The sequence below is a fragment of the Ixodes scapularis genome, unplaced genomic scaffold (assembly GCF_016920785.2).
Source record: "Ixodes scapularis isolate PalLabHiFi unplaced genomic scaffold, ASM1692078v2 PGA_scaffold1__304_contigs__length_218370807, whole genome shotgun sequence".
Lineage (NCBI taxonomy): Eukaryota > Metazoa > Arthropoda > Arachnida > Ixodida > Ixodidae > Ixodes > Ixodes scapularis.
Window position 1 is genome coordinate 15,455,622 of NW_024609846.1, and position 20,133 is coordinate 15,475,754.

The window sequence follows — 20,133 nt, forward strand, 5'->3', positions numbered from 1 at the left end:
GCTGTCTCTCCACCAACCGCGGCAAAACAAAACAAAAAAAAAGGTCTCGGAAGCAGCGTCCGAGGATGCAACCGACCAGCGAAAGAAAGCAGACGACACGCAGACGAAATCCGCCGGCAGCAAGAGCGCCGTCAGCGTTGTCGTTATGCAACCGCGTTTTCTTTTATTTTTGTTACTTGAAGTTTTTCTATCATTGTCTGCATTTATTTTCACGCCAAAGGTAGATTACAAAACCGATTATGTTGGTGTCAATAAACCACGGTCGACGCGGGCACTTTCGATATTTCATTGAAAGCAAACCGAAACCAGAACTCTGACGGAAACAAGGAGGTAGCGCCATCTATCAATAGGAGTGTCAAACACACCCCGCACCTTGACTTGGTCGTCTGCGTCGCCTCCCGCCGTTGACCCAGGCAAGTTTCTTGGCCTTATTTTTTACAGAAAGAGAACTACGCTTTGTAATTCTACAAGAAAAAACCGACCTATGAAATACACCTTTGACGAAAAGTTTGAGGGGCTACGGGCAGGCGTCGATTTTTACGGTCCATTTTAGATCGAGCCTGGCGACTTTAGCCACCCTATATATTGTTCTCAATATCGGCAGGTACCTTCCGCGCTGCTGTTTCAGGCTGGAGAAAAATGTCAAGTCCGAGACGTCTTGTGTTTGTCCCCTCTTCGTAGCCTCCGTCTTGGGTTTTACAAATCTTCACATTAAATCAGCTCAAGTGCCTTATTACGTTATGTTCATGTGCTACGTGTCCGCGTTAAATGAGCTTATGTTGATGTGAGCGGCGTAGGATGTGCCTTCTTTCATCCGCAGATGGAAACCGCACTTATAATAACATTTGAACAATTAAGTGGTTTTGCCGCTGCGCAGAGGCGTTTTTAGAAGACTTGTTCCCGTTACTCGAAAGATGTAATGGATTGCAATACAAATTATCGAGCCTCCAATCTAATTTATTCGCGTAACAAATTACTTTTGCTAAAAACTAACGAATTACTTTACTCGTTACTTCACAAATTAGCTTCCCGTCACTTTTCACGTAAACCTATCAAGAAAACGTTAGAAACAATTTTGATGTTTTCAAGAATGTTATGTAACAGTACTTTCCATTTCTCAAACGCCGCATTATGGTAGTCCTGGTAAAAAACAAAATACTTTATTTAAGAGCAAATAAATCCGAAGAAGTTTCTGTTGCCCAGGAGATGTAAAGCACCATTTAAAAGCGGTGGAGAGGGAAAGAGCCTACTCGGCGTTGTCGACATGATATTTTTTTCCTCACATGTTTCTGGATGCCTTCAACGTTTTTCTAGTGCGTCTAGTGACCGGTCATAAAAAAATCGAGTTATTATTGTGGTCATTCTTCTCCTCTCGATGTTTTCCTTTTGGTCGGAATCGCTCTGTCTTTGTGCGGCTAAATTTTCTCCTTATATTGCTCCAGTTCTGTGTTGCGTTCATATTTTTAAAAAAAGTAACCTGTATTTCAAGTAATCTGTTAAAATATTTTGTACCAAAATTACATCACAAATTACTGGTGCAAAAAAGTAAAGTGGCAATTACAAGATCACTTTAGGAAGTGTTACTTGTAAGGGATTACAAGTCTGGTTTTAGCGTCTGGTATTACCGCCCACTTCCGAGAGACTGGAAGATACATTAGAAAATGTCTCGTGATAATTTGACCCTTCATTAAAGGTTTCGGCACTGAGATGTCTGAAGGATTCAGTAATTTTACTATTATTGTTTTCAGCGTAAAGCTGATGAATACTCCTGACTTCTTTCGGATAACCGCTTAAGTCGGGGTTCTCGAAAGCATAATACGCGGATCGGATCCAAAACGCGGAGGGCGCCCCACTTGCCCGCGACTGGCCGCGGCCCTCGTAGTAACCCCCGGGCCGCGGCCCGTCACCAAGCACGCCCGTCCCTACTGGCGCAAAAATAAGCGCGTGTAAAGATATCGCGTTGCGACGCTCACCAAACGCTTCTTATTATTTACTTGCTTATTTTCTGGCCCTCAAGGCCGCGAAAAACACCTAACCCGGTCCCTTAGCTATAAAGTTGGGAGACCTCTGGTATATCTTGAAAGGCATACCAGGGGTCTCCCAAGTCCTGAGTCCTTGGGAAACTTTAATGGGGTTTGGACACCCGCATGTCTGCGTTAATTCTACATAACAGAGATTGAGCGTCATGATTTAAAAGACATCGTTTTTATGTATATATTATGATAATTCAAGGGGCAGTCCAGTGTAACTCGGCTCTCGTGATGATGAACCACAACACTTTTCAAGCTAGTATTTATCTAAGAGCCTGATAGCGACCATCTACGTCGACAGTGCCTGGACGTCTGCTTGCCTGCTCTACTTCCCCTGGGGGTGTAGGCGAAAATAGAAATTCGTGTTTCATACTCTAAACAAATACCCTTGAGAATGATACAGGAAACTCCAGGGTAAAATGGGAGACAGAAGTAGAAAGCGATCCTGGCGGTGTGGAGTGGACAACTCGCCACTTTCGCCGGAACTGACTCAAGCGGGTCTGACTCGCTAGAGAAATTGATAGTCTATGAAATATTCCCATTTTTTTGATGGAGCATAGGGAGCACAAGCTCGTGATATTGGACCTCTTGGTATTTTCATGTCGAAATGCAGTGTGTTGTATAGACCAGTCAGGGTTTGTATAGCGATTTTGTACAATCTCAATGATTATTAACCTTTTTTGAGCTTGTTTATTTATTTGTTTTATTCCGACCGAAACATGTCTTATTATGCCCTTGGCTCCAAGTGACCATAATTGGCAATAGGCATCAATTTTTTATGAGACCAACTTAAAATGACTCCAAGTGACTAGAAGTGATTATTATTGATAATTATGTGATTTTCTTTTTGCTTACTCTTATGAACGGCTTCAAGTAGCTTTTGTTGGCTATTAGCATCTTCTTTGACCAGATTGACCTTAAATGGCTGCCAATGGCTATTGATGACATAATTGACCATTATCTCTTTCGGCATTGGTGAATGCATATGGTTTCAACTGGCTATTATTGGCTATCAGCCTCCACTTTTATTTATATTTATAAGATATGGCTACAAATATTAATGAGTAATGAAAACTGAGCTGTTTCTGTTTATGAACTGGAATTACTTCAGGTGGCTATTGTTGACTATTAGAATATATTTCTGACCAGATTGGCTCAATGGCTACTAATGGCTGTTAGTCAGCATACTAACAATTATCTGCTGTCTGAGTGTTTATGAATGAGAAAGGCTTCAAGTGGCTAATAGTGGCTATAAGCACCTATTTTGGAATAGATTGACTGCAAATGGCTACAAACCGCAATTAGTAGATAACTATTACTTGAGCTATTTTTATATTTACGAAATGGAATGGCTTCAAGTGGATAATGTTGGCTATTTGTATTTATTTTTGACCAGATTGAATTGAAATGGCTGCTGATGGATGTTGATGATATAATTAAACAATTAGGTGCTTTTTCGGTACTTAAAAATGAGTATGGGCTCACGGCTATTATTGGCTTATGCATCAAATTTTAGATATATTTGATTGAAATGTAGGCTACAAAGGGCTATAGTGAGTAGTGTTGTATTTATGTGTGTTTTAGTGTTTACTAACTGGAATGACTTTAAGTAGCGATTGTTGGTTATTAGCATCTATTTCTCACCAGATTGGCTTCAAACGGCTAGCAATAGCTATTAGTGAGTATAATTGCAAATTAAGTGCTATTTCAGTGTTTATGGATGAGAATGACCACAAGTGTCTATAACTGGCTACAGGGATGGGCAGTATTTCAAATTCAAGTATCTTAAATACGTATTTCAATTACTTTGTGTATTTTGCATTTGAATTTAATTACAAATTGGGTAATGTATTTGACGTGTGTATTTAAATACTAAAACGTGGGTATTTCAAATGCAATTGTAATTAAATACAATTTGGTGGGCGGAAATACATCCCTCAAATTTATTGTCACTGTCCAGAGCAGGAAGAAAACTACGTTCTGCATCGAATGCAGTGTCTCTCAATCAAGCACACGCGTTTAGCGACTTTGTGATTACGGTGCTAGTCCAGGGCAAGAATAGTGACGAAATCGACATTCACAGGCAGACTGGTTAAATAAGTGCCTGTAACAACTTGTGATGTTTTCCAGCCTAATTTCCATCCATATTTTTGCCTGGAACATTCTAAATGCGCGGGTCGTCCAGATTTTCGTAACTGGTGCAAGTTGCAACAATAAAACATTATCTAGCTAGTGCTGCGCGTCATGGTCGTCTTGGTTCTTTGTTGGTCTATACTAAAATGTAATTGACAAAAAAAGCTGCGTGAAGCTCTGCACTTTTTTCCCCTATTACGTCCAAGCTGATTACATTTTTGTGATTATATTTCTAGTACGTTACTAGAGCCTCGCACACTAACTCCCGAGTGTGCAATGCAAAATTAAAATGAGCTACCCAGAAACCGGTTGCAGGTGCCCTGAAGTCGCTGACGCAAATTTTGAGGAATGTATTTGGAAAAGTATTTAGAGGAGACCAAATTTATTTGGTTGTATTTGTATCTTGTACTTGGATGCTTTTTTGGAACTGTATTTAGATTTGTAATTAAATACATTTTTGACGAAGTATTTTGTATTTGTATTTCGATACATATTTCCATGTATTTTGCCCATCCCTGACTGGCTATAAGCATTTATTTGTATTGCGATGACAAGATTTGGCTACAAATGGCTCTTAGTGACTACTGTTGATAGTTATGAGCGATTTTTTGCGTTTACCAACTGGAATGGCTTTAAGTGGCTATTGTTGGCTTTTATCCTCTATTTCTGACGAAATTGGCTTCAAATGGCTAGCAATGGCTACTAGTGAGTATAATTAACAATTATGCACTATTTCAGTGTTTTTGGATTGAACTGGCTACAGGTGGCTATTAGTGGCTATAAGCATTTAGATTGGCTTAAAATTGCTACAAATGGCAAGTAGTGACTAGTGTTGATATTTATAAGCAGGTTTTATGTTTATTAACTGGAATGGCTTTGAGTGGCTATTGTTGGCTATTAGCATCCATTTCTGGCCAGATTCGCGTCAAATGGCTTGCAAGGGCTATTAGTGAGTATAATTGACAATTATGTGCTATTTCAGTGTTTCTGGATGAAACTGGCTACAAGTGGTTATTACTGACTGTAAGCATTTAGATTGGCTTAAAATTGCTACAAATGGCTAGTAGTGACTAGTGTTGATATTTATAAGCAGGTTTCATGTTTACTGACTGGAATGGCTTTTATTGGCCATTGTTGGCCATTAGCGTCTATTTCTGGCCAGAACCACCTCAAATGGCTTGCAGTGGCTATTAGTGAGTATAATTGACAATTCTGTGGTATTTCAAAGTTTATGGACGAAACTGTCTTCAAGCTTCACTTAATAAATATAAGCATTTATTCTTTTAAATTGGCTTAAAATAGCTACAAATGGCTATTAGTGGCTAGTCTTGATATTTATGAGCACTTTTAGTGCTTTTAGTAGTTGTTGCTGACTATTATCATTCATTTTTATTCAGATTGGTTTTAATAGGGTAGCAGTGGCTTTAGCAAGTATAATTGTGGATATTCATGAATAGCCATTCATAGTCATTCAATGGATATTCATGAATAGCCATTCATAGTCGTTGAATTGATATTCACGAATAGCCATTCATAGCCGTTTAAAGCCAGTCTGGTAAAAAAGTAGACGGTAATAGCCAAAACTTGCCACATGAAGCAATTTCTGTTTGCAGACAAAGAAATAGCTGCTACTTATAATTGCTAATCACTTTAAGCCATTTGTAGCCAATTCAAGCCACCGAGGTGAGGAACAGATGATTATAGCCAATAATAGCCCATCCAAGCAACCAAGTCCAGAATAGATGCCTATAGCTAATAACATCCAGTTGAAGTCATTCAAATCTATAAACACTCCAATTGCATAAATTGCCAATAATAGTCGCTGATAGACATGTATAGACATTTCAAGCCGATTTTGCCAAGAACTGCCCATGGCCAATAATAGCAGACACTTGAATCCATTCATAATCGAAACATCATGAATACTATCTCACTAATTGTCACTAACGTTCATTCTGAAGCGATTTAAGGGGATATTGTTAAGATGATATGCTATTGCTAACAATAGCCACTTCAAGCCATTTTCATTCATAAGTATTGAATAGCAGAATATTGCTACCAATAAGCACAAATAGCCATTTTTCGGCAATTCGAGCCAACCAGGTCAATAACAGATGTTTATAGCCAATACTAACCATTGGTAGCCAACTCAGCTTGCATAAAATCAAGTAAGTCGAAATAGTGACTAATAGTCACTAGAAGTCATTTGGACCCCAAATCTGCCATATAATTTATAAACATGATAATATAGCCAATAATAGCCATATGAAGCCAAATCAGTCTGCACACAATCAGGTAAGTCGAAATAGTGACTAATAGTCATTGAGAGTCTCTAGAAGTCATTTGGACCCCGAATCTGTCATATAAATAAAAAAATATGATTGTATAGCCAATAGTAGCCATTAGAAGCCAACTGAGCCTGCATAAAATCAAATAAGTCGAATTAGTGACTGATAATGATTGATGGTCACTACAAGTCATTTGGACCCCAACCCTAGCTTATAATATATAAACATAATCATATAGCCAATAATAGCCATATTAGGCCAACTCAGTCTGCACACAATCAGGTAAGTCGAAATAGTGACTAATGGCCATTGATAGGCACTAGAAGTAATTTGAACCACGAATCTGCCATATAAATAAAAAAATAATATTGTATAGCCAATAATAGCCATTGGAATCCAACTTAGCCCGCACACAATTAAATAACTCAAAATTGTGACCAATAGTCATTAATAGTCAGTATAAGTCATTTGAACTCCAAATCTGCCATATAATTTATAAATATAATCATATAGCCAATAATAGCCATATGAAGCCAACTCAGTCTTCACACAATCAAATAACTCAAAATAGGGACTGATAATCATGGACAATCACTAGAAGTCATTTGAACCCGAAATCTGCCATATAATTATAAATATGAATGTATAGCCAATAGTAGCTATTGTAAGCCAACTCAGTCTGCACAGAATCAAATAACTCAAAATAGTGACTGATAGTGATTGACAGTCACGGAAGTCATTTGGACCCCAAATCTGCCATTAAATTTATAAACATGATCATATAGACAATAATAGCGATATGAAGCCTACTCAGTCTGCACATAGTCAAGTAACTCGAAATAGTGGCCAAAGGTCATTGAAAGTAACTAGAAGTCAGTTATACTACATATCGGTCATGTCAAATATTGATCTAAAAGTCAAAATTAGCCATTCTGCGCGCAATCAAATAACTCGAAATAGTTACAAAGAGTCACTGATTATCATTGAAAGTCATTTGGAACCCAAAATCCGCCATATAATTAGGAAATAAAATCAAATATCAAATAGTAGTCATTCGAATTCAATCTGAAACATAACATTACAAATATCACGAAATGGTCACTAATGGTCATTAAAGTCTATCACAAGAGGAACTACCTAGTAAACAGCTGCTTGGTCTATATGCCCCGAAATAGCTTAGGATATTGGCCCAGAGCCATTATAATAATAATAATATAATAATAATAATAAATCTTTATTTTACGTGCCCACAAACAACGTTTCAGTCTAGGATGTGGTGCACACAAAGAAAATTAAAACACAGCACTATATCAAACATTGAAATACTTGTCACAATGAAAATATAAACAGATACCAGAAACTGAAAGACTATACAGAACCCGCCTTACAATAGGTAATTCAAGGACACCCACTTTCGCACATAAAGCATAAACTGGTTTGAACAAAAAAAAATGTCAAGATGGGTCTGATTAAATGCTAATTGGTTTCTCGATAAAGGAGACACAGATGACATACACGATGGGTAAAAGGTTAGCACATTCCTACTGACCCTTGACGGAACATGAAAGTCTATGAAACGCAACAGATCAATTGAATTCACTTCTCCGTGTACAACTTTGGGAAGTAATATAAAATCTCTGTATTGCCTCCGCACAGCAAGCTTGTGCAACGCAAATCGAACAAGTAACGTTTCATAATGGTAAAAATATTTCCTTCCAATATAACGGTCATACACAATTCTAATCATTCGTTTATGTATATTTTCTATTGAAAGAGCCCGAGATAACGTTAATGAATTCCAAATGATTGAGCCAAATTCTAATCTTGACCTCACTAATGTCTTAAACAAGTGCAGTACACAACGGGGCGTAGACAACTCGCAACACAACCGTGAAATCATTCCCGACACTCTCAGTGCTGCATTCACGGTTATAGACACGTGATTATTAAAGAATAGTGAACTATCGATGAATATACCAAGATCCTAGATAAAAGGTGCCCGAGGAATCGGGGCCCCTCCCAAATTATATAAAAAATAAAGTATGTCACGCTTTCTGGATAACACAATTGATTTAGTTTTCTTGGGGTTAAGTGACAAGCGGTTTTTGACACACCATTCAGAAACACGTCCTATGTCAGCCTGGAGCCGGGAGCAATCAGATAGTGACCTCACACTTATAAAAAGCTTAGCATCATCGGCAAACAAAAGAATTTTCGCATCTGTAATACGGGAAGCAAGGTCATTTATGAACAAAAGGAATAAAAGTGGTCCCAGGATGGATCCGTGGGGTACACCAAAACTTGAAATAAACTCGTCAGAGTAGCTATCAGAAATGCGAACAGAGTTTCGACGACCAATGAGATACGTGGAAGACCACGCGCAAAAATGCGGGCCGAAACCATGCAAGGCCAGCTTCTGTAGCAGTAAATTATGACATACACAATCGAATGCTTTCGACATGTCAAAATAAATTGCATCTACCTGTCCCCTACTTGACACCACTGGTGCAGAGTAACTTAAAAACGAGCATAAATTTGACTCAACTGACCTACCCTTCAAAAAACCGCGTTGAGACGCAGATATCATTGGGCTAAGGTAAAAGTAAACACGTTTATATATTACTTTTTCAAAAACTTTTGCAAAACTACATAACAATGACACAGGACGGCAATTATTAACCAATGTAGAATCACCGTTTTTAAAAATAGGAACAACTACAGACACTTTCCAAAGCTCGGGAAAGTGTCCTTGTGCAAGAGACAAAGTAAAAATGTGCATAAAAAAAGGGGCAAGTAAAGAGCAGCAGCCTTTTATAATAAACATGGGTATGTCATCAACACCGCTCGATAATTTGGGTTTCAGTTCCTTCACGGCTTCTACGATCTCTTCTGCGCCAACAGTAAACGAAGACTAAAAAACACTACAACCAGCATTAGTGGCACTAAAAGAACTACTCATAGGAGGGGAATAACACGAACGAAAGAAGTCAGCAAAACTATTCGCGATATCAGCCGGCAAACAGTGGTATCCATTATTATCTCGAAGACAAATACTTTCTTTACTTCCATGCAAGTGTTGCTTAGCAAAGCATCAGAATTCTTTCGGATTTTTTCTAAGGCTTTGCTCGAAGCCATCTAAGGGCAAACGATTATCTTGTTCATAAAGTTTCTTAACGAGACAACAATGAATACTGAACTTTTGATACTATAAACTTAGCCCTGTTTTCTTGTATAAGCGATGATAGTGCAGCTTCTTTCGTAATGCATTTTTTTGAATCTTTTGAGAGCCAACTGGGATAACGGGAGTTGCGCGTCCACCGTTTAGGAACGAAGGCATCCACAGCCTTCTTAACTATCGCGGTCAACCTTTCTGTGACGGAGTCAACAATGCCATCGTGTAAGACAATTGACCAGTCGTAGTTCTCTAGAAACTTATATAAACCGAGATAATTTCCGTGAGAATAAGAATACCCAGCAGAAGAACGTTTTACACGTGGCCTATGTTGTATGTCGGCTAGAAGCAAGGAACAAGCAGGTTTCCAAAGGCGAAAGGACAGGTTTATTCCACCATGCTCATGGATGTGGTGTAACTGAGCAAAAGAAGGCGGTAGCCAGCGGAGCACCGCTTTTTATCTTTTAGTGGCGCATGCGCCGTACTACGATATTCTGTTATCGGCGGCGCGCGCCCAGACATGACATTTCCTCCCTCTTTATTTGAACACGCTCAAAAAGGTTAAGATCCGGCTTGAAATCTTTCGGGAGGTTTCCGGGTTCTTGCCGGATACCGTCGGGCAGCAGGCGCTTGTGCTGCTTCGGCTGGGACAGTTCCGCCAGTAGGTGACGAGGACGATGGTTGGGGTGCGTTGTCGCTCGGTTGAACCAACAAGAACTCTGTGCCTTCCTGGTCAGCGTCCTCGTCGGCAAGGCTTGGAGTTCTTAGCAGCTGGTCCTTGTGCCGACGCCAGGTGAAGCTGCCTCTGGAGGTGGTGGCGCGTACTTGGTAGGAAACAGGGCCATGCTGCGCAAGAATCACTCCAGGCACCCACTTGGGTTTGCCACAGTAGTTACGGATGAGCACATGATCACCAACGGCAAAGTCACGATCGTGCCCACGCCGGCTTGCAGTCTGCATGAACTGTTTGCGGGCTACCCTTTCCCCCACAGAAGGCTTTACAACGTCTAGGCGACTGCGCAAACGTCGCCCCAAAAACAAATTGGCGGGTGACTCGTTCGTTGTGGCGTGAGCCGTGTTGCGGTAGCTCTGCAGAAACGTCTGCAACTTCACATGTAAAGGCGCACTCTCCTTGTTTTTACGGAGGGCGTTCTTGAGGGTCTGTACAAAGCGTTCGGCTAAACCATTTGAACTTGGATGGTAGGGAGCTGTCAGGACGTGACGAGAGCCAATTTCCTGTGTGAACTGTTTAAACTCCCGTGACGTGAACTGAGGACCATTGTCTGACACGATAGTTTCAGGGTTGCCAAAACGAGAAAAAAGTTCTCTCAAAGTGTTAATCGTGCTCTCCGTCGTGGTTGAGCGCATCATGAATACTTCTGGCCACTTGGAGTGGGCATCTACCACAACAAGGAACATAGACTGAAGAAAAGGTCCAGCAAAGTCTATGTGAACACGTTGCCACGGCGTTGTGGGCCATGACCACGGATGGAGGGGTGCCTTGGCAGGCGCACTACGTTGCTCTTGACAACTTACGCAGTTCTTTACGCTGCGCTCCAGGTCCGCCTCGATCCCCGGCCACCAAACGTAACTGCGCGCGAGCTCCTTGCTGCGCACAATACCCGGATGGCCTTCGTGAAGTTCATCCAGCAGCAGGGATTGCAGTTTCCCTGGGACGACAACTCGCATTCCGAGCATGATGCAGCCCTGATGAATGGTCAACTCGTTGCGTCTGTCGAAGAAAGGCTTTAGTTTCTCGTCAGAGACAGACGCAGGCCAGCCTGCGCTTGTGAATTCTTTCACTTGGCACAAAACTGGATCTCGCGCTGTTTCACGTGCTATATCACTACTAGATACCGGCAGTGATTGCAGTCGCAATGAGTAGAATGATTCTTCATTTTCTTTAGTCTCGTTTCCAACGGTCGGTAGTGGAAGACGCGAGCAAAAATCTGCTTCGGCATTCTCGCTTGATCTCTTGAAGATAAGATCGTAGGTGTAGGCCGACAATGCGACTGCCCAACGCTGCAATCGCGCAGCGGCAATGGTTGGAATTCCAGTTTTCGAACCTAAAATGGTCTGGAGTGGTTTGTGGTCCGTGACCAAAGTGAAGAGCCGACCATAAAGATACGAGTGGAATTTCTTAACTCCAAAAATAATGGCTAGTGCCTCTTTCTCGAGCTGACTGTACCCTTTTTCAGCGTTCGATAGCGTACGCGAAGCGTAAGCGATGGGTTTAGCGCTGCCATCTGCGTAAACGTGAAAAATTACAGCACCTACCCCGTACTGAGAGGCGTCACACGCTAGCTTTAGCGGTTTGTCGGGGTCGTAGTGGGCCAAGGTGGGAGGCGACGCCAGCTCGGCCTTCATGGTGTTGAAGGCTTCCTGGCAAAGCTGGTCCCAACACCATGGCTCGTCCTTGCGCAGCAATCTGTAAAACGGTTGGGCTGTCGTTGCAAGATGGGGCACGAACTTGGCGTAGTAATTGACGACACCCAAAAAAGACTGGAGCTGCTGCTTTGTCTTGGGCTCGGGAGCCTGGAGCACCGCCTCCACCTTGTCAGACGACGTCGAGATGCCGTCAGCGCTGATCCTGTGACCTAGATAGCGAAGTTCAGGCTGAAAAAACGAACATTTTTCTTTCTTGACTCGAACTCCTCGTTCAAGTAGACGCTTCAACACTGCTTCAAGGTTGGCCATGTGTTCTTCCGTAGTCTTGCCCGTGACTAAAATGTCATCTAGATAACAACAAACGCCGCTCAAACCTTTCAGCATGGTGTCCATTATTCTTTGAAAAATTCCGGGTGCTGACGAGATTCCAAAAGGAAGTCTGTTTACAATGAACAGCCCCTTGTGCGTGTTCAGCGTGAGGTAGCGTTTTGACGACTCTGACATCACCACCTGCTGATAAGCTCGGTTAAGATCTATCTTCGAAAAGAGTTCGCCTCCTGATAGGGCCGCGAATAGATCATCAACTTTTGGAAGTGGATAACGGTCAATATCAAGACAAGGGTTGACAGTGGTCTTATAATCGCCGCAAAGACGAATGCCCCCGTCCTTTTTGATAACCGGCACGACAGGCGTGGCGTATTCTGCTGTAGTCACCGGAGTGATAATGCCCATCTTTTCCATTTTCGACAACTCCGCCTCAACAGCCGTTTGCAACGCGAACGGAACGTTTCTCGCTTTTAGAAATTTCGGTTTCTCGTTCGGTTTGAAGAAAAGTTCTGCTCGTTCTTCAGTTATAGTTCCGAGCTCATCGTTGAACAGTGGCTCGTACTTTGACAGCAAAGAGTCAAGCTTCTGTTTTATACGTTTAGAAGCAAAAACGTCTGACCTTGAGATGTGATTCAGCTCCCAGATCTTGTTCCAGTCGAGTCGTATCGTTCGAAGCCACTCCCGGCCCAGTAGTGGCGGCCCGGCTCCATCGACGACGTACAGTGGCAGCTGTACTGACGCCTCACCATGTTGCACATTGACTGTCGCAACGCCTTGAAGTCGAACTAGGGCTCCCGTGTAGGTGCGAAGCCTGACTACAGTTGGCGTCAGTTTCACAGACGGAAAAGACTGGTGAAACTGTTTAGCAGACATTACAGTTACCGCTGCTCCTGTGTCTAGTTCCATTTCAACCGCAGATCCGTTGATCACCATCTGCACCGTCACTGGGGTAAGGCTGGGCGAAGACACGCCGTGTACGACGGCTAGTCGTCCTTCAACTTCCAGCGTTTTTACCCTTTTTCCTGGCGGACGTTTCTTGCCCCCTACGTCAGTCCCGCTTCGGCAAACCCTTTGGATGTGACCTTTCTTGCCGCACTTGTGGCATACACTCTGCCGATGAGGGCACTCTTGACTGCGGTGCCGTGACGACCCGCAGCGATAGCAGCTGTCCCTCTGCTTCTCATTCCCTGCTTGCACCTTGTGCACGTCAGTGACGCTTGAGTTGCCGACGCGAGCCTCAGCCGCGCTTTGCTTCGCAGCTTCCATGGCTTGGGCGCGTTCCACCGCTTTCTGGAACGTTAGCTTGCTGTCTTCCGTGAACAGCACGCGCTGTATGTCTTCCCTTAATAATCCGCACACGAAGCGGTCGCGGAGTGACTCGTCCAAAACGCTTCCATAGTCGCACGTTTGCGACAGTTTTCGAAGTTCGGCGACGTACTCGGAAATAGACTCGCCTTCATGTTGCGCTCTCCGGTGAAACTTGGCTCGCTCACCGATGATGGACGGCTTGGGTGACAGGTGGTCGCCGAGGGCCTTCTTGAGGTACTCGAAGCTCTTCGTTGAAGGCAGCTCCGGAGCAGTCAGGGACTTCAGTAGCGCGTAGGTCTTCGGACCGATGATGCTGAGGAAGGCGTGAACTTTGTCGCTTTCTGGAACTCCGTTGACGATCAGGAACGACGTTAACCTTTCGTCGTAAGAAGCCCAGTCGCTGGAAGACTCGTCGAATGGTTCCAGATAACCCATTCGACCGGCGAAGTGCGTCCCGGCTTCTTCGCTCATGATGGCTGTCGATGCTATGTCCGCCCCTGCGGAAACACCTGCTTTTCTCGGCCGACGGTCCTTGTCCCAACCTCGTCGCCAGTTGTTGTATGTCGGCTAGAAGCGAGGAACAAGCAGGTTTCCAAAGGCGAAAGGACAGGTTTATTCCACCATGCTCATGGATGTGGTGTAACTGAGCAAAAGAAGGCGGTAGCCAGCGGAGCACCGCTTTTTATCTTTTAGTGGCGCATGCGCCGTACTACGATATTCTGTTATCGGCGGCGCGCGCCCAGACATGACAGCCTACATGATCAGCAGAATTTTGTCTTGAACGGTGGATGATAAACATCAACGGGTACGAGTGGGTTTACAGATGATACCGCCGGCTCGAGCGGTGCGTTAGATAAGCACATATCTAGAACATTTCCACAAGAATTTTGAATTTAATCGTACTGATAAAAACTTCTAGAAAACCCCGGCGGCTTTTCTAGAAGTCACGCCAGTTGTGCGAAAATTCATGCCAGCGCCCGAGTAAATTCCAGGCAAGTTGAAATCGCCTAGAATCTGGGCACGAAACTTAGAAAAGTCGACCTTCTTCTGCAGTGATTCAAAATGTTCGATAAATTCAAGATCGCTGAAAAGAGGAGGAAAATAGTAATTTCCGATTAAATAGTTAAAATCATCGCTGGCAGGTAGTTCAACCCAGACACACTCAGCATAGGATTCGAGATCTTTCCTTCTGTGGCACTGAACTAAAGAATTTACAGCAATCAGTACACAACTCCCGACTTTCATGCCCGTGTTAGCATAATCTCTGTCTTTGCGAAACACCGTAAAGTTGGAGGAAAATAGCGATTTATAGAAATGCCGGGACAAAGCCAGGTCTCAGTTGGGCATATGATCTCAGATAGGCTTAACAAAATATTAAACATAAACTCAACGGCCTTAGAACGGAGGCCCCGGGTGTTTAGATAATACATTTCAAGTGTTTTAAGCATTTACAGCTGGTGAAGATGAAGATTCAGACCCATGTACTCTCGAGCGGTCTAGTTTGCCGAAAAACTGGTGGAAGATTGGACCCTCTTGCCACACTTCTGCTTTGTTCAAGATTTCAAAAACTGAGAAGTACCCTGCGAGCTGAAACGAAGAATATGATTCGAATTTCGTCTGCAACTTCGTGACACTAGCAATTTTGCTGTCCAAGAAAGGGGCTGTAAGGTTTTCGATGTCTGCAACTGATGTTTTTGGGTCCAATCTCGATATGAAGAGAGCCTTTGTGTGGCGAGCCACGGCAAGTACCTTATCAGACTTTGCAGTTCCGGATGACGCCAGAGCGCGCCGTTTTCGCTTCACGAGTGTGAAGCCGTCGTCGTCCAACGCTGCAGCTGCCTGACCAGCATTGTGCCTGTCACCGTCATCCTGTGCTGAGATGTCGCCCACAATGTCGTCTGCCAAGGGATGGCTGACGTGGCGGCTCCACCCTTGTTCCATGCGGTCTTGGGCACCACTCCCGATGCTGGCGTAGGCCTTCCGGCAAAAGATGCCGCTCGCCGCATCCGTTCAGCATCGTCCACGGTCGTCGTAAACTTTAATTAGCCCTTGTAAGGCAATCTAGTTTATACTTGTCCAAATAACTCAGAAGTACAATTCAATAGTGATTGCAGTCATTAGAGGCTAACCAGGCCCCCAAAACGGCAGGTAATACTGAACCGGACACTATTTCTACTTTCTTATAAATACTGACTCTTCGTTAAACAGCCAGTGCAGCATTTACTGGCTGTAATTACTACGTCGTGTAGCATTTCCAGCCTCATTGGAAGTGCATCTCATATAATTTAAAATAATGACCTATGGAGCAATTAAATATTTAAACTGCTGTGCTTTATTTCCAACTGTAAAGAACCAGTCACTACAGCTAGTAACAACTATAACCTTTAGAGTGGTCCATAAACTGTCAATTTACTAGAAAGTCATTAATTGCCAGTAGGTCATTCGTACCAGGTGTAATACATAGGTCTATATAATATAAATACTTAGTGCTAATATGAAGCGCGCCGATTATTAGAAATTACGTGTATCAGCACTTGCTCAATTGAAATCGGCAGACCGATTTGCCGTATATTCACAATTCCTGATAGTGTGACGAGAAAAGATAGTGCAGTGAATGACTGTCATGCTTTTAATTTCGAGCTCATAGTTTACCATCCCACACCGAGAGATGGCAGCACTTCTGTGCCTCCCGACAACCCCATGTATTTGGCTCGAGTTTCCAGTATTGGTGGTCAATGGTATTTTCTCTAAGTATTAAGCGTGACGTTCTCAGCCCTAGTGGCGCACTCGCACTCGCACTTCATATTGTTTAACGCTCATGTCGGGTCCGTCATCAGAACGACCGTTCAGTGTCGTTCGGTTCGTGGTGCATCGGGTTTTTGTGGTGTAAACAGGAAGACCTGAGTTTTGGTACATATACTGTAAATAAAATGAGCACGAAGGACTGACTAGATGCATTGAAAATAAATGTCAATGTAATTTTATTACTCTGAAGTAATTGCAATGTAATTACTTTTAGTCTGCGGTAATGTGTGATGTAATTTATTTATTTTTTGCAGTTTCGGAAACGTATTTACTAAAGTAATTTGGCCATCTCTTATCTCGTCTTTGCTTTTTCTAAAAAAATCAAGCCCCTGAAAACTCGGTTACGCCACCACATTGCTGGAGGTTCGTAACGTTGAGATAACATACGGGGCCATTTTTAGAAAAATGGTTGCTTGATGATGCCGCACCGTGGCGCGCTGAGCTTGCACATGGTACTGCACGATCTGTTTTAGACCGCCATATTTATCCAATACTTGAATCCCCAATAAGTCACTATACTCACAAATATACACAGAGGCGGAAACATGGGCTGTGAAACTCAGAGGAGCAGGTAGTAATATCGACTGGAGCAACGATTTACAGCGTGAATGGCATGTTAACTAAGAGATTAATCCCTTATTCGATTAATATTCAATGTCGAGAAACGATATTAGCGACAAAAGGACAGGTTGTTTGTAAATTATTTGTTGGTAAGTTTGTCACCGGAGAAAAGGCGTGCTTTGAGAAAGGCCGGTATAAAAGTAAAAATAGCAAACGACGCAGCAAGTGATCGGTGTAGCGTGGGACCGTGTACGTGTTTTCGCGTGCTGCGTTTGTTTACGTGATCCCTGTGTGTAGTGAGTTCAGCCGATTTATGGCGTGCGTAATGTTTGTGCAATATAAAGTGTAGACGGTGCAATTATATCCGCGCGAGCAATGCAAATAATATTTGGGACCTTTGAATTGGGCTATAGCTAGCACCTTCTAGCTTCTCCTTAGGTGGGAACTAAGATATTTTACAGCAGTTATCATTCAGTCTGAACCAACGTAGTGGTTTTTTCATAGTCTTGCTAATGAGACTAGTTTCCTTTAATACATTTTTAAGTATTAACTGTTAAGAGCACGCCTGCTACACGCTGTAGTTGGTAAGAAGTTAGTAGCATATGCGACAAGAGTAACTAACCAAAAGTTATTGAATAGTACGACCTTTTTTCTCATAGTACCCCCTAATTAATTTGGCCAATTCTATAATAAAAAGCATCAGAGTATTTATCGGATTTTCGATAGTACGTGTAGCCGCCCGCTAGACACGCAACACTCGTCAAGGCGGTACCGGGAAGGAACAGATTCTCCAAACACTTATTTCTGAATTCCTCATGAGTACATTACATCTGCGCAATAAATAACGAGGAAGTAATTTCTTCCGTGTCGCGTTTTTTTGGTTCGGCAGGTGCAACGGGTGAGGTTTTAACATACTGATATGGGTAAGAAGGACTATTATTAAGGGGTAACGACAGATAGTTAAGAGAGAATCTAACGGTTGATATCTTAGCATTCACCTCTGACCAATGTAGTCTAACCAACAGTTGAATCGAATGATTATCGCGTCACCTTCAATATACACTCACCATGCTCACTGCAGTTGTGTACGAACAGACAGAAGGCAACGCAAAGCCATGAGCCTTACTGACTAGCAAACCATATTCTCCACGGGAGTGAGGAATGTTTTAGTCCTAGCACCACGGAAGTGAATTCTAGACTTGGACATGAAAGAGCGAAACAACGAACAATCTTCTGTATTGAAGAAACGTCCATTCCTAGTTATCACGTGTACCAAGAATACCAAGCCTAAATTTTTATGCATAAACTAATAGTCTGCTATTTCGTGCAAAACAATATTCCAGGCTAAACGTAAAACTGATGTTTTTATATTGGTATACCAAATCCCGGCACTCTTCAGTGAAGATAAATGCTGATGAGGCTTAATTTAAAACACAGGGATATTTACAGCGCTGTTATAGTTCTATTAAAAATATAAGTTTATTTCAAGTCTAAATAATTGCAGAGGGTGGCAAAAGGCAACTAGATAACCCTAGGCACGTCAGTTTGTATTGGAGCCTGTCAGGGGTGTTGTTTTACTGGTAAAACAAACAGGGAAGTTCATTATCATTTTTAATCACTGACTGTCCATTTCGAAATGCAATTGTCTATTTATTACTTTTATTTATTACATGTACCCCACAGCGCCCGTGAAGGCATTATAGTGGGGGAGGGGCAAAAAGAAGAAAAACAAAGGGCGTCACAGAATATTAAGTAAAAGCACTCGCAGCCTGCAGCAAGGCATAGAACAACATGAAACCAGCCCTGCGAAAATGTAACGCAGAGAAACGCGCTCATTGTTGCACCAATATACACGTAACTAGGAATAACACATAACGAAGACAACATACATTGAGTGCTAAAGGCCAAGCAGAGCTTGAAAAATGTTTGAGTTGTTTTTCTCTAACACTAATTCCTCCAGTAATTCATTCCAGCTCTGAATAGTGCTCGGGAAGAAAGAATGTTTAAAAATGTCAGTTTTGGATGAGAAAGGTCTAATTTTCCTCGAGTGATCACGTCTTTGGGAAATGAAATGTGGTTCAAGTAAGTATGTTCCTTTATCAATTCCAGAGAGTTCGTAATGAATCGCGTGTAGTAGTTTTAACCGAAGGCATTTACGGCGAGTTTGGAGAAGCTCCCGCTTGAGTTCCTCTTTTAAGGCAGTCACGCTTTGACGCCAATTATAGGAGTTAAGAACGAACCTGGCAGACCTATTCTGAATACTTTCTGTCGTTGATGAGGTACTGTTGGTAAGGGTCCCATAGCTCGGAGGCATATTCAAGAATCGGCCTGCAGGAGTTTTCTCAGCGTGTGTGAGAAAACTCCTGTTTTGCAGGAGTTTTCTCACACACGCTTATAGACTTGTATTGCTTTATTTTTTTTTCGAGCATTTCTCAAAATATATTGTTGTAGAGATCAATATCACTCAGCTAAGTTTCAAGACAACTTTTTGTAGGGTACAATGAAGAGAAACAAAGATAGACATTTGATCAAGCTTTAATCGCGACTAACTTTTTGAACAAGTTAATGTGAATAGACGCCCCCCGACAAGCACCAACGTGAGAAATTCTAAGCTTAGTTCTAACTGAGTGACTGCGCATTCGGTTATGTATTCAAGAAATAAAAGACATATGCGCGATCTCTACGCACATGCTGAGAGAGACTTAGCGCAAAGGTAAGACTTGAGTCAGAAATATATGTTTTGTCGCCAATGCTTTCTGCTTGATTAGTAAACGGATATCACTTTACTAATTAATGGCGTTTTCCTCACTTACCGTATAGCAAGGCAAGGGTGTATACGAATATGAGAAAGAGTGAATTCATTCCTCCCAATATCGGCAAGGACCTCCTAGGTTGATTTTTGATTCCGAACTGGGAAAAACACAAGTGCTGCGTGTCCGTGTTAAATACGCTTACATATGACGTAAATGGCCTTATGCTGATGTAAGATTTTCCGCCTTCATCTTCAAATACAAAGCGCTTGTGTGATGTCATTTGAACTATGAAGTTGTTTCGATGCAGCGAAAATACGGTTTCAGATTCCGATGTTACCACCCACTTCTAAACAATTGAAAGTCACCTT

The 20,133-nt window shown here is 42.4% G+C and overlaps 1 protein-coding gene across 1 annotated transcript in view; it reads right to left on the minus strand.

Annotated features, from left to right (window-relative positions):
- LOC121836173 (clotting factor G beta subunit-like) overlaps positions 1-19,874 on the minus strand; it is a 36,225-nt gene extending 16,351 nt beyond the window's left edge. The window contains exon 1 of the mRNA XM_042290993.1: positions 19,826-19,874. Within this exon, the coding sequence (XP_042146927.1) occupies positions 19,826-19,874 (49 nt within the window). The remainder of the gene's footprint in view (positions 1-19,825) is intronic.
- Between the last annotated feature and the right edge of the window lie 259 nt (positions 19,875-20,133).